The sequence below is a fragment of the Oenanthe melanoleuca genome, chromosome 27 (assembly GCF_029582105.1).
Source record: "Oenanthe melanoleuca isolate GR-GAL-2019-014 chromosome 27, OMel1.0, whole genome shotgun sequence".
NCBI lineage: Eukaryota > Metazoa > Chordata > Aves > Passeriformes > Muscicapidae > Oenanthe > Oenanthe melanoleuca.
The window spans coordinates 5,731,646-5,746,193 of record NC_079360.1 but is presented as its reverse complement, the minus strand read 5'-3'; the positions used below and the strand labels follow the sequence as shown (position 1 = coordinate 5,746,193).

Below are 14,548 nucleotides of genomic sequence, written 5' to 3'. Positions count from 1 at the left end.
CCCCGGGGCGCCGGCACCGGGACACGCCCCTCGCTCCGCTCGCTTTTGGGATCAAACAGGCGCATTTTGCCATTTCTCGGCGGTTGATTCTTTTTTAATTTTTTTTTTTTTTTCCCTTCCGCCCATCTCCGCGCGGGACGCGGCGGAGGGAGAGCGCGCCCGGGGGTTCGCCGCTGCCCCATCCCATCCCACCCATGCCGTGCCGTGCCGTGCCGTACCTGCCGCTGCGCTGCGGGGGTGTCCGCACCGGAGCCGGCTGCTGACAGCGGTGGCGGTGACGGTGACAGCGGCGGTGGCGGCGGCGCGGGCGGGGCGGGGGCGCGCGCGGGCTCCGGAACCTTCGCAGCGCCGGCGGGGCGGGAGCGCGCGCGCGCGTGCGCGGAGCGCCGCCGAGCCCCCCCCCCCCCCCCAATCCCCCCCACCTCCCTCCCTGCGCGCGCCCCCGCCTCTCCCGGGGAGCGCCCGCCCCGCCCCGCGCGCGCCCCCGCCGCCGCCGCCTCCCCATTGTCTGCGGGGAGGCGGGGGCGCGCACGCCGCCCCGGCCGGCAGGGGGCGCTGCCGCGATGCCCTCGGCCTCTCACGGCCCCTCACGGACCATGGCGGTCCATGCCAGCCCCTCACGGCCCCTCTCAGCCCCTCATGGCCCATGGCAGCCCCTCACGGCCCCTCAAGGCCCTTCTCGGCCCCTCAAGGCCCATGGCAGCCCCTCACGGCCCCTCTCAGCCCCTCGCGGCCCCTCTCAGTCCCTCGCGGCCCATGTCAGCCCCTCACGGCCCCTCACGCCCCCTCTCTGTCCTTCACAGCCCCTCACGGACCCTCTCAGCCCCTCATAGCCCCTCTCAGCCCCTCACGGACCCTCTCGGCCCATGTCAGCTCCTCACGGTCCCTCACAGCCCCTCTCGGCCCCTCACAGCCCTTCACGGACCCTCTCGGCCCCTCTCGACCCCTCACAGCCCCTCACGGTCCCTCTCGGCCCCTCACAGCCCCTCACGGACCCTCACGGACCCTCTCGGCCCCTCGCGGCCCATGGCAGCCCCTCACGGTCCCTCACAGCCCTTCACGGCCCCTCACAGCCCCTCACGGCCCCTCTCAGCTCCTCACGGTCCCTCACAGCCCCTCACGGCCCCTCACAGCCCCTCACGGTCCCTCACAGCCCCTCACGGCCCCTCTCGGTCCCTCATGGCCCCTCACAGCCCATGGCAGCCCCTCACGGTCCCTCACGGCCCCTCTCAGCCCCTCATGGCCCCTCACAGCCCATGGCAGCCCCTCACGGCCTCTCACAGCCCCTCTCAGCCCCTCACAGCCCCTCACAGCTCCTCACAGCCCGTCACGGCCCCTCTCGGCCCCTCACGGCCCATGGCGGCGCTCAGCGGCGGCCGGCGGGGCCAAGCGATCCCGCAGCCATCCCCCCGCGATCCCAGCCCGCCCCTGCACCCGCCGCAGCCCCGCGGGGTGCGGGACAGCCCCTCGCCGGCAATGCCGCCCGTTTCCATCCCGGTCTGTGCCCCGCATCCCGCGCAGTGTCCGTGGGGACGGCGGGAGCGCGGCCCGTGTGGGGACGGCGGGAGCGCGGCCCGTGTGGGGACGGCAGCCCCTCAGCAGCCCCTCAGCAGCAGCCGCACAGGTTTCGTTTCCTGCTCATTTCATTCCTGGTAAGCTCCGGGCTGACAAAGCCTCTTACACAGGGCGGCAGCTCCTCAGCATCACCCTGCAGTGAGAGGAACAGGCACAGAGATGGAGGGACAGGGCTGGCAGCTCTCGTTGGCTTTTGGTGCAGCCGACACCTGTCAGAAGGAGCAACAGGTGACAGGAGAACGGCCCTGGGCTGCTGAGCAGCGCCGGGGCTCCCTCACCTCCCCTGAAACACTGGAAAGCAACGGGAGAGGCTGAAAAACCAGATCCTGATCCCAAAAGATCCCTCTCGTTCCTGCCTGCTTCATCTGGAGCAGCAGTGAGCTGCTTTTGCTCGGCCTGGGAATGTTGTGGGCACAGTGGAGATCCCTCGATGGAATTACTACCTTGTGTTAACAGGGTTAATCTCCCTAATAATCGGATTTAATAGAGAAACTGCAGGAGGGCAGGATCCAGTTTTCAGTTTTTCCTGAGAAATGCTGAAGTGCAAATCAAGGGCCCACATCCAGTCTAAGAACAGGGTTTTTGTGAGAGAAACAGATGAGAAGCCTGCACCACCAGGTTCTTCTTAAAGCCTTTTTTACCCGTAGTTGGCAGCTATCCCTATTTTAAGTCTAACTTAGATGGGAAAAGGGAAATTTCCTCATCAGGTCTTTCCAGGAATGCACACATGCAGCACCAGTCTGCTTTTTGGGAATGGTCTGTCTTGGTTTGGAATAAAGGTTTATTTTCTTACTATAGTATCAATAACTGCAGACTTACAGATTAGAGTTGTACCAAAAAGAAATCGATTTATGAACATGTAATATCCTGAGATAATTGGGTTTGTTTGTTTGTGTGTTTGTTTGCTTGTTTGTTTTCAGGTCAATGGTAATAGGTGAGTCATCTAAAAACAGAGGAATGGTTCTTTTCTGCCCATTTTTAAACTGCCTAAAAAGTATCCACTACAATTTAGCTGGAGAATTTTCCTAGATTAGACACATTTCCTCTCAAAAATCTATCACAGTTTTGGGAATTGTAAAATAAACACTACAGTGCTACAAGGGGATCCGTCCTTGTGAGACAACAGAAAAGAAGATGAATTACAGTGCAAGCAGCTCGAGCCCAATCTGGGCCAGCAGCTCTTCCAACAGCGATGTGGGATGCACTGGGAGCACCAGGCTGGCTGGGAATCAGCTCAGCATCCTCCACCAGCATTATTTCTTCATCTAAAGGCTGTGAAACTGAAAGAGACTCTGGGCCTCATTTCCTGAAGTGCTCAGCATGACAACACCTGTCTCTCTCAAGTTACCTCAAGGCCCACTGATGTCTGCCTGATTTCTCAGCAACAAGTTCTGTCTGATCCAAGGAATCCTGGGCTGGGCACTGAGGCATCATTAGAGCCCGTGCCAGCGAATGTTCAGGCACAGCCACATCCAGGCCATTTAGAAGATCTGTTGGCAAGGGTTAGTCAAGAGTGAAATGCATCAATTGCTGCAGCAACCCCGAGATGTTTCCAGAACTGCTGGAGCAGCCCAAGTCCCCGAGTGCAGCCCCAGATGGGGAGAGTGATCAGCAGATCCTGCCCCAGCTGAGAGAACTGCAGAGAAGCTCTCTAAGGGCACATTTCTTACCTGTGTAAGCAGGCTGACAGCTGATGTGGAGTTTAATCACTGCACTGAGCTCTTCTGGCTCTTCTTCATGTTCACAGGGGCTTTTGTTTATTGCAAAAGGGATCTGGGAATTTTTCCTACCACTCTCAGGCCAGGCTTCTCTTTCCTCCCTACTCCTGGCCCATACTGCTGCTAGGTGTACACTATTTTAACACAAAATTATAAAAGAAGTCTTTAGGGAGGAAAACTTGGGGTCTTCATCTTCCATACCCGTGTCTTCATCCCTAAGACCAGGCTTATTTTCCTCTCAGGTGAGGTTTGTCACCTGTTTCATAAGTACCAAGGTTTTCCCTGGCAGGTGCTACAGAAGGTGGGACACTGCTCAGGTCTCACCTGCAGTGGGAATTGACCTGCAGAGCTGCAGCTGCATTAGGAATTCTGGGTTCTATTGGGTTATATTCTGGGTTATACAAGTCTGATGTCCCCAGGGCCTCCTCTGGCCACAAGCTTCTTCATTTCAGTCACTTAATTCAGCTTAAGCCTGGCTTTTGCAAAACCATAATGATCCCATCTGAAATAAATACTCAAATTCTGCACTGGCTTAATTCCATTAAAGCACTACCCAGGCCCTTTTGCAACCTGGCCATTAAAGTTCACCTAAATAAAGGAAATGGGCTAATTGCTTCCAAAATGTGACTTTGAAAGTGCCAAGACAGCATTGATCTTTCCAGAGCGACTGCAGGTGCTGAGAGCCCGCGGTGCGACCCTTGCTCTGGGAGGAGCCCCGGGCAGGGGCAGCCCCAGCCCCAGAGCAGGGTTCCCAGTGGGTTCCCAGTGGGTTCCCAGTGGGTTCCCAGTGAGTTCCCAGTGAGGTCCCCAGTGAGGTTCCCAGCAGGATTCCCAGCAGGGCTCCCAGCGAGGCTCCCGGCCGTGGCCCTGCCCCAGGACAGCAGCTGGTTTCGTAAGCTCAGGAGCCGGGAGCGGGCGGTTACACAAGCGCTCCGCGGCCGCGCTGCGGTGTCACGGCAGGACAGAGCCCAGCGGCGCTCACGCAAACCGGCCCTGCGGCTCAGGGCGGGATTAGAGCTCAGCTGGCTCCTTCCCACCGCCCAGACACGTATTTCAACTTGGTTCTCTCGCACTGAAGGAACCGAAGTGTTGGTTTTCACGGTAATCAGAGCACGGTGCCCCGTCAGCACCCGCCAAGGCCAGCGGGACTGCGAGGATGGGAACTGGGACAGGAACGTTCCCGGCTTTGGACAGCGCCGGCAGCCAGCGGGCCGTGACTCAGCATGCAGAGCCAGCCAGGTCCTCAGCAGGGCTGAGCTTGGGATAAACAAACTCACCCTTTCACCCTGACCTCGTTAGCAAACGGACAGACCCAAAAAATCGAGGCCAAGGCACTTAAACCATCTTTCACTGGTCCCTCTTGACCCCACCCCATCGGAAAAGCATTATTGCTGTCTCTCTTCGGTTGTGTGCAAGCCACACAGAGCCTAACACCTAAACCAGAAGATACAAGACACAATACCCCTAAGAACAGATATATTTTTAATTAATCATTATTCCATTTCTAAATTACCAGCTGGAAGAGGCTTTCAGATCGTTTAAAGCCCGTGTCTCTAAGAGGCAGAGCTGACTCACCAGGGAGGCACAGGATGTGTTCACTTACGGGACCTTGTGGGAATTATTGGGCTCCTGGGCTCACATCACTTAAAGCCAAGATTCCCTCGGACCTGGTGTCACGGAAGGGCAGTTCCTGGCAGTAACTTCCCCCTTCACTGACAATTCTCAGAGATGCCAGCAGCCAGGAGGGACTTTATTCCTGGAGGAGAGCAGCCCCCAGAGCTCTGCCAGCTCTGCAAAGGGACAGGGAACGTCTCTGGGGGTGAAACGGGCTCCATTCCAAGCACCCCTGGGACTGCAGACTGAGCACTGAACTCCTGTTCAACGGGCAGAGGCGGCTCTGGCACCTGCACATCACCTGTCCTGGAGCACTCTGTCCTTCCCACGGGGTGGCACTCACAGGGGAGCAAAAGGGCTGTGGGATCAGCACAGGATTTATCCATGAGTCTGTCAGGGCAAGAGTTCAGCCGGCTCTGAGGCAGGGATTGCACCACATAGCACCACAGCAGATCCATCCCATCCCATCCCATCCCATCCCATCCCATCCCATCCCATCCCATCCCATCCCATCCCATCCCATCCCATCCCATCCCATCCCATCCCATCCCATCCCATCCCACCCCACCCCAGTTCTGTTCCCCGTGGGGCTGTCGGGACCGGGTCAGGGCCCGTGGTGTGGGGCCCGTGTGGGTTCTGGAGGGGCTTCGGGAGCCATCTGCTGTCATCAGCCCAGATTACAGGGAGGGGCTGACGGCACCAGAAGGGCTCTGCTCCCTCTCACGGGCACACGGACGAGCTTGAACCACCTTCCCAGAGCCACTGAGTTTGGAAAAGACCTCCGAGATCATCGAGTCCAACCTGTGCCCAGTCACCACCTTGCCAACCAGCCCAGTGCACTGAATGCCATATTGAGTCATTCCTTGGACAGCTGTAAGGATGGGGACTCCAAACCTCCCTGGGCAGCCCCTTCCAATGTCTAATCACCCTTCCAGTGAAGAAACTCCTCCAGAGAAAATCTCCAAATTTAACGACAAGCAGAAACAAGAGCCCCTCAGGGAGATCAACACCTCACCCAGAAGGGTTCTCCATAGGAAACACAGCACTTGCAAAGGAAGAACTCAGCATGAGGGTCTGCTCTGAGCAGAGATGGGATTCCAGCCCCCAGACCCACCAGGTCTGGCATTAATCCCAGCTCCCAGGTGGAAGTGGCAGGGCGCTTGGCCCCTGCTCGCAGGAGCTGCAGGGAGGGCGGCAGAGCAGGGGAGAGGCTGGGTACTGAGAGGCTTTGTTCCTCTGCAGGCAGCAGAGTGGCACTGGGCCTGGCACGGCACCGTGCCCGTGTCCCAGCCTGCCGCTGACCCTGGCACGACAAGTGTGGGTGCCACACCAGAGTGTGCAACCCCGGGCTCAGGGCAGTGAGGGTGAGAGCCCCAGGGCTTCAGCACGGTGAGCGTGCAAGGCACAGCCCTCTGCCACGTGGAGGGTGATTGTCTGTGTCCCAGGTGTTTCTGTATCCCAGGTGTGTATTCCACCTGTTTCTGTGTTCCAGGTGTTTCTGTATTGGCTGTATATATTCCCGGTGTTCATGTGTTCCAGGTGTTCCTATACCGTCTGTTTGTGTACAATGTGTCTGTATCCCAGGTGTTTCTGTATCCCAGGTCTGTCTGTACCCCAAGTGTTTCTGTATCCCAGCTGTTTCTGTATCTCAGATGTTTCCATGTCCCAGGTGTTTCTGTATCCCAGGTGTGTATTCCAGCTGTTTCTGTATCCCAGCTGTCTCTGTATCCCAGCTGTTTCTCAATCCCAGCCGTTTTTATAACCCTGTTGTTTCTCTATCCCAGGTGTTTCTCTATCCCAGCTGTTTCTGTATCCCAGGTGTTTGTCCATCCCAGCTGTTTCTGTATCCCAGCTGTTTCCCTACCCAGCTGTTTCTCTATCCCAGCTGTTTCTGTATCCCAGGTGTTTGTCCATCCCAGCTGTTTCTGTATCCCAGCTGTTTCCCTACCCAGCTGTTTCTCTATCCCAGCTGTTTCTGTATCCCAGGTGTTTCTGTGTCCCAGGTGTTTCTATACCCTGGTGTTTCTATACCCAGGTGTTTCTCTATCCCAGGTGTTTCTATATCCTGGTGTTTCTATACCCAGCTGTTTATCTATTCCAGTTGTTTATATATTCCAGCTGTTTCTCTATTCCAGCTGTTTCTCTATCCCAGGTGTTTCTGTGTCCCAGGTGTTTCTGTATCCCAGGTGTTTCTCTATTCCAGTTGTTTATATATTCCAGCTGTTTCTCTATTCCAGGTGTTTCTGTGTCCCAGGTGTTTCTGTATCCCAGGTGTTTCTGTGTCCCAGGTGTTTCTGTATCCCAGGTGTTTCTCTATTCCAGTTGTTTATATATTCCAGCTGTTTCTCTATCCCAGGTGTTTCTCCATCCCAGCTGTTTCTGTCCCCGCTCCCGCGCTCAGGGCGCGCGCCCCCCCGGGCCGCCAGGGGGCGCGCGGGGCGCAGCGCGCATGCGCGGGGCGGGGCGGCCGGAAGTGCGGCGGAGGGCGCGGGGCGCCCATGGGGCTCCTTAAAGGCGCCGCCGCCGCCGTTCCGCCCGCCGGTCCCGGAGGGACGCGCCGAGCCTGGCTGGAATGAGCAGGTGGGGGGAACCCCCGGCACCCCCCGACACCCCGTCCCCACGGCATCCCCCTCGTGCTGCGGCACGCGGGGCCGCTGCCTCAGTTTCCCCCGGTGTCGGGGGTCGTGCGGCTGCGGACGGTGTGGGAATGGCCACAGGGACCCCCGAGCCCCCCTCCCGAGATTGCCGAGGCTGCAGATCCGGAGAGAGGGACGTGTGGGGCCAGGGGAGGGGGCACAGCGCTGGGCTGGGGGCTCCGACCTCCGGTGGGGGTGCGCGAACCCCTCGGGGGGGCTGCGGACTCCGGGATGGGGATTCAGGCTCCGGGATGAGGGTTCAGGCTCCGGGTTGGGGGGCCTGGGGGTTCCCTGGGCAGAGGGGGACACGGCAGCCCTGTTCCCTGCTCCTGGGGATGAGATCCCGGCGCTGTCCGGGCATCCCGGGGTGCTTGAGCAGCCCAGGGTCAGAAATGCCGGGGGTCTGCGGCAGCAATTCCCTCCGGCTCAGGGCTGCAGTCCTGGGCCCCTCCAGAGCCCCTCGAGCTCCCCGCAGGGCCCGTCCCTGGGAATTGTTCACATCCATCACCTTAACCCGCGTGTTTCCCCCTTTCTGTCCCCATCTCACTGTGCCATCCCAGCCCCACTGACACTCCAGGCGGAGCCGGGGCTCGGGGGTCAGGGGCTCGTTTTATCCTGCACGGACAGAAGAAGGGAGCAGCTCCCAGCTGAGAAGGGAGCTCGGGTGCCAGCAGGAGCCCTGCAGGTCCCAGCGCTGGGGCTGTGCTGGGCATGGCGCGTTTAAGGAGTGACTTTATCAGGTGTGGCAGAGCTGGGAGCGAGAGATTTCCCCGGCTTGCGTCAGGCAGAGCTCAAGGGCTGGGTCACACAGTGCCCTGCCCCTGGTGGGACTCTGCAGTGCCCGTGGGGCCCATGCCACGCTGGCCTCCAGCACTGGGCACTGCGGGGCTGTGCCCAAAGAGCACCCAGGTCCTGGGCAATGGAGGGTTTGGGGTCAGGACAGGCCCAGCTCCTGCCACGTGCAGGGCTGGGATAGATCCAGCTCTGCCAGTGGGGCTGGCAGGTGTGCCAGGACAGATCCAGCTCCCTGTGGGGCTGGCACATGTGCCAGGACAGACCCAGCTACCTGTGGGGCTGGCACATGTGCCAGGACAGATCCAGCTCCCTGTGGGGCTGGCACATGTGCCAGGACAGACCCAGCTCCCTGTGGGGCTGGCACATGTGCCAGGACAGACCCAGCTCCCTGTGGGGCTGGCACATGTGGCTTCAGGACAGACCCAGCTCCCTGTGGGGCTGGCACATGTGCCAGGACAGATCCAGCTCCCTGTGGGGCTGGCACATGTGGCTTCAGGACAGACCTGTCCCGACTTGCAGCCTTGGTCACCCGACAACTCCAGAGTCCGTAAAGGAGAGATTTATGACTTCTCTGACCTTGCAAATTGCTGAGTCAGATGGTGTTGGTTTTTTGCTGCATTCCCAGGCTTTAAAGAACCCTGTGGGTTCCCAAAGCTGGAAGCTCTCCTGCTATGGCCCTGTCCCAGCGTGATAATCATCGTGCAGCGAGAGGCAGCAGCTGGTGCTGAGTGTGCTGGGGTCTCTTCTCCACATCCTTCTCCCTGGGAAGGGTGTGATATCCCCTGCTTCCCGAGGGCAGCACACCAGCCCTGGAGCCTGCAGCCTTGCCAAGCCCCAGAGGGATCACTCAGAAGTTTGGAGATGCCTAAACGCTTTTTGGGGTGCTTGTTGCAAGCTCACGAGGGGATCTCCCCCTCCCTGCTGTCCTGCACTGGCTGTGCTGCCATCCTAGCCAGGCTCGGGGGGGCTGTCGCGGCACGGCTGCTCTGTTAGACTTTGTTCCTTCCTGTCCTTAATTTTCTGAGTGCAGGGAGGGGACAGTCCTCCTTCCCCAAGGACATGGAAGGCTGGACTGTCTCCACCTCTCCAGCCAGGCTGGGCCTGCTGCCAGTGTGAGGCCAGGGGGTGTTATCAGGGCAGGGCCGGCCCTGGGAGCCAGTCCCTGTCACCCCCAGGGCACCCTGATTGTGGGGGCCGTGTGCTGCAGCGATAGCACAGCGGGCGTGGGGCACCTGTCCTCACCCTGCTGCTCCGGGGATGCTGGGGGGCTCCTCCTGCACTGGGACCCCCCAGCCCCGAGCATCCCCTGCCCTGCATTGCAGGGGGACAGTGCCATGGCTGAGAAGGTGTCACCGAGCCCCGGTGGGGACATCACGCCTCTGCAGCAGATGCTGGCCTCGGGGACAGGGGCCATCCTCACCTCCCTGTTTGGTGAGCCTGGGGGGCACTGGGGTGGGGGCTGGCACTGGGGCAGCGCTGGGCTGGGGGGCTGGCACTGGTGGCACTGGGGCAGGGGGCTGGCACTGGGGCAGGGGGCTGGCACTGGGGCAGGGGGCTGGCACTGGGCTGGGGGGCTGGCACTGGGGCAGGGGGCTGGCACTGGGGTGGCACTGGGGCAGGGGGCTGGCACTGGTGGCACTGGGGCAGGGGGCTGGCACTGGGGCAGGGGGCTGGCACTGGGGTGGCATGGCTAGGGGATGGTGTCGTTTCAGTGACGCCGCTGGACGTGGTGAAGATCCGGCTGCAGGCCCAGAGGACTCCCTTCTCCAAAGGTAACCCCAGTGAGGGCAGTGCAGGGGCTGCAGCCATTCCCTGGCCAGCAGCCCACGGGGGTCTCAGCTGGCAGAGCTGGTGGCAGGGATGTCTCAGCTCTGGAGTGTGGGGCCATGGTGAGCTGGCAGGTCACCATGGGCCCCTCGTGCTCCCGGCTCGGGGGCCCTGCTGGGGGAGCTGGGCTGGAGCTCTGCAGTGCCAGGGGGTCAGCACTGTGCCTGGCAGCCCCCAGCCCCTGCTGCAGCTGCTGCCTGTTCCCCCACTGCCTTTGTTCCAGTCTCCATGCTGCTCCCCACGGGCTCTGCCCCTTCCTTGGGCTGGGGCTGGTGCTGGCCCCAGGGGACCGGTGTGGTGACAACAGGAACTGCTTGGGCAGTGGCTGTGGGGGTGTGCAGCCCCCTCCCCCGCAGAGCTGCCCTGCTGCCTGGCTGGGAGCTGCAGCACACACGTGTGCCCCGCCCTGGGTGGTGGCATGTCCCCTGGGTGGCTGCTCAGTGTGTCCCCATTGTGTGTTTCAGTGTTGGCAGTGCAGTCAGTGCCCTGGGGCACTCAGCCGGCCACATGTGAGTACACCAGGGGCTCCTGCTGCCAGGGGCTCCTGCTGCCAGTGGCTTTGCTTTCCCAGCCTCCATCCTGGTTTGCTTCTCCACTGGCGGTGGCTTGGGCATCCCTGCAGTGTGGGGCTGGCATTGCCCCAGCCCAGGCTGCCCCTGCAGCTCTGCTTTGGGGCTGGCTGTGCCACATCTATGGGGATCTCTTGGGCAGCAGGCCTGGCAGTCTGTGGTCCCCCTGTCTTGTCACTCTGTCCTGTTGCCATGTCAAAGTCCCCTTGGATTTCCAGTGCCCAGTGTCCCCTTGGCTTGAGAGCACAGTGGAGGGGCCAGTGCAGGTGTCCCCACTGTGCCAGGGCAGCGGAGCCAAGACCAAGTGGGGCACAAACCCTCTCCCATTGCTGGCAGCGGGTCCTGCTGTATCCCCAGCCCTGCCATGGAGCTGGGTGTCCCCATCCCCTGCTTCTGGCCATGATCAGGCCCTTGCTGGAGGGTTGTTCCTCTCCTGGCCTTGGTCTTGGACTGGTCCACACTGGGCTCAAGCACTGAGGGTTTGGCTCCTTCCTGGAAGATGTGACAGCTTTGGGATCAGCTGTGCTGGGCGTGGGGCAGAGGGTCTCCTGTGTAATGGTGCTGCCGTTGTCTCCTGCCTCAGGGAAGTGTTTCCTGTACTGCAACGGGCTCATGGACCACCTGTACGTGTGCCAGAACGGCAACGGCTGCAGCGCCTGGTACAGGGCTCCCGGCCACTTCAGCGGCACGCTGGTACGAGCTGCAGCCGTGGGCAGGGCCTCCCCACCCCGCAGGGGTGTTTCCTGGGGCTTGTGTGTCCTTCTGCCTCCTGTAACTCCTGTCCCTGGTGCTCTGCTCTCTCCCAGGACGCCTTTGTGAAGATCACACGCAATGAGGGCATCAGATCCCTGTGGAGTGGCTTGCCCCCCACCCTGTGAGTTTGGGGATTCTGGCTGCTGCCACCTGCCCAGGCACACAGGCGTTGGTCCCAACCCCTGTGGCGTGCCCCTCACACCCCTTCTCCTCCTGGCAGGGTGATGGCTGTGCCAGCCACCGTCATTTACTTCACGGCCTATGACCAGCTGCGGGACTACCTGCACGCCCGGGCGGGGGGCTGGAGCCCCTCCATCCCCCTGCTGGCTGGGGCCCTGGCCAGGCGTGAGTGCCCCCCTCTCTGGGGTCCCCCCGTGCCCCCCTGCTTCCTGGTGGGTACTGGTGGCTCTGGGACGGCCCTGGAGCAGCCGGAGCTCACTGCCCGTGTCCCTCGTGTGCAGTGGGCGCTGTGACCGTCATCAGCCCGCTGGAGCTGATCCGCACCAAGATGCAGTCCCAGCAGCTCAGCTACCGCCAGCTGCGCCTCTGCATCCGCTCGGCGGTGGCGCAGGACGGCTGGCTGTCCCTCTGGAGGGGCTGGGGCCCCACCGTGCTGCGGGACGTGCCCTTCTCGGGTATGGCTGCGACATGGGCCAGGGCAGCCCTGGGCTGGGGGGCGTGCCCAGTGTGCCCAGTGCCAGCACTGGTGTCTCTCCTCTCCCCCAGCTCTGTACTGGTTTAACTACGAGCTGGTGAGGACGTGGCTCTGCAGGCAGGCCTGGCTGGACGGGGCCACCTTCACCGTCAGCTTCATATCCGGGGCCGTCTCTGGCACGGTGAGTTTGGGGTGCTGGGGCTGCCTTGCGGGGCTGGCTGCTGTGGGAGGGAGGAGTGGGACTGGGATGGTGCTGGCAGGTGACAGCAGAGCTGGCACTGGGCAGGAGCCCCACGTCCTGGGTCACCATCCCATGTCAGCCTCATGCCCTGGGTCACCATCCCATGTCACCCCCACAGGTGGCTGCGGTGCTGACGCTGCCCTTCGACGTGGTCAAAACCCAGCGGCAGATCGAGCTGGGAGACAGTGAGGTGCACCCAGGTGAGGGGCCAGGCTGCAGGCAGGTGCCTGGGGGGCAGCCAGGGCTCCCCATGGGTACCCCCAACCCTCACCTGCTCCCTCTCCCCGCAGTCAAAGCCTCCAAGCCTTCCTCCACCTGGCAGTTCATGCAGAGGATCCATGCTGAGTCTGGCACCCGGGGGCTGTTTGCAGGTGAGGCTGTGCCCTGTGCTGGGGTTCTGGGTGCCCTGCTGTCACCATGGGGCTCAGGGGGTTCTGGGTGCCCTGCTGTCACCGTGAGGCTCAGGGGGTTCTGGGTGCCCTGCTGTCACCATGGGGCTCAGGGGGTTCTGGGTCCCTGCTGTCACCATGGGGCTCAGGGGGTTCTGGGTGCCCTGCTGTCACCATGGGGCTCAGGGGGTTCTGGGTGCCCTGCTGTCACCGTGAGGCTCAGGGGGTTCTGGGTCCCTGCTGTCACCATGGGGCTCAGGGGTTTCTGGGTGTCCTGCTGTCACCATGGGGCTCAGGGGGTTCTGGGTCCCTGCTGTCACCATGGGGCTCAGGGGGTTCTGGGTGCCCTGCTGTCACCATGGGGCTCAGAGGGTTCTGGGTGCCCTGCTGTCACTCTGGGGCTCACAGGGTTCTGGGTGCCCTGCTGTCACCATGGGGCTCAGGGGGTTCTGGGTGCCCTGCTGTCACCGTGGGGCTCAGGGGTTTCTGGGTGTCCTGCTGTCACCGTGAGGCTCAGGGGGTTCTGGGTGCCTGCTGTCACCGTGGGGCTCAGGGGGTTCTGGGTCCCTGCTGTCACCATGGGGCTCAGGGGGTTCTGGGTGCCCTGCTGTCACCATGGGGCTCAGGGGGTTCTGGGTCCCTGCTGTCACCATGGGGCTCAGGGGGTTCTGGGTGCCCTGCTGTCACCGTGAGGCTCAGGGGGTTCTGGGTCCCTGCTGTCACCATGGGGCTCAGGGGGTTCTGGGTGCCCTGCTGTCACCGTGAGGCTCAGGGGGTTCTGGGTCCCTGCTGTCACTCTGGGGCTCACAGCTCTGTCCTTGCAGGGTTCCTGCCCCGTGTCATCAAGGTGGCTCCTGCCTGCGCCATCATGATCACCACCTATGAATTTGGCAAGAGCTTCTTCCAGAAGCTGAACCAGGAGCAGCAGCTGCGGGGCCTGTGAGCGGGCCTGGGGCAGGGCTGGATGTGGCCGTGCCCAGGGGACAGTGTCCCCTGGTGTCCCAGGTGTCCAGGAGCTGTGCAGAGCCCAAGTGCCTTCGTTCCTGCTCTGCTGCCCGCACACGGAGCCAGGGCCAGCAGCCACTCCGGGGGACCCTGTGCCTGCTGCTGAGACACTGGGGGGAAATGGAGCCCCCCACACCCATCCCTTGGGGCTGGACTGATGCTGCTGCTGGAATCGTGGGCAGGGGCAAGGATGGGTGTCCCAGGAGCCTTGGCCTGGCAGGAGATGGAGCTGGGGCTCTGGCAAGGACCAAACCCCAGACCTTGGGGGCTTCTCTGCCTGCCCGGACCCCCCCAGCCCTGCTGTGCCTGGGGACCTGCCCTCCTGACCATCACTCACACAGCCTGGCCTCGCTGGCTCTGCATGCCTTGGGGACACGTCAGGACCCTCTCGCTGCCTCTGGACCTCTCCTCCACTCGGGCTGTCCCTGACCTTGGCTGGGACAGACCCTGTGTGGGGACAGACCTCACTGCTGCTCCGGGGGGCTGCTGTGGCCCCCCTGCCCCATCCCTCACTGCAAGGGCACTGCCCCCTGACCCCGGGACTCATGGAGGGAATTCCTCCTCATTTCTTAAATAAAATTATTGTCTCTTAGTGGAAGGATTTCTCTTTGTGTGCTGGGGGCTGTAGAGGCATCTGTGGGGGGCCCTGTTGTGTGGGCACGGTACTGTGACCCACAGGGTCCCTGCTGGGGTTTGGGGGCCCAGGACCCCCGTCCTGCCCCCCAGCAGCACCCAGGGGGGTGGGCCAGGGGCTGCCCCATCCCTGGTGCT

The 14,548-nt window shown here is 61.8% G+C and overlaps 2 protein-coding genes across 36 annotated transcripts in view; one reads left to right on the top strand and one right to left on the bottom strand.

Moving 5' to 3' along the window:
* MAPT (microtubule associated protein tau) overlaps positions 1-403 on the bottom strand; it is a 42,595-nt gene extending 42,192 nt beyond the window's left edge. For 26 of the 34 annotated variants that reach the window (XM_056511930.1, XM_056511928.1, XM_056511939.1 and 23 more), the window contains exon 1: positions 219-372. The gene's annotated coding sequence lies outside the window, so the exon portion shown is untranslated. Of the gene's footprint in view, positions 1-218 lie in introns of all 34 variants that reach the window. The other 8 variants (XM_056511937.1, XM_056511962.1, XM_056511957.1 and 5 more) reach the window with 6 other exon arrangements.
* A 6,950-nt stretch (positions 404-7,353) lies between these two features.
* SLC25A39 (solute carrier family 25 member 39) lies at positions 7,354-14,369 on the top strand. 2 transcript variants are annotated; one of them, XM_056511907.1, is made up of 12 exons: positions 7,354-7,487; positions 9,661-9,769; positions 10,051-10,110; positions 10,630-10,674; positions 11,318-11,427; positions 11,541-11,608; positions 11,708-11,832; positions 11,949-12,122; positions 12,214-12,323; positions 12,502-12,583; positions 12,674-12,754; positions 13,597-14,369. In XM_056511907.1, the coding sequence occupies exons 2-12, from the start codon at positions 9,673-9,675 to the stop codon at positions 13,713-13,715; spliced, it is 1,071 nt and encodes a 356-aa protein (XP_056367882.1). In that variant the 5' UTR covers positions 7,354-7,487; positions 9,661-9,672; the 3' UTR covers positions 13,716-14,369. The 2 variants fall into 2 exon arrangements, with proteins under 2 accessions (XP_056367882.1, XP_056367883.1); XM_056511908.1 differs by lacking the exon at positions 10,630-10,674.
* The last annotated feature ends 179 nt before the right edge of the window (positions 14,370-14,548 follow it).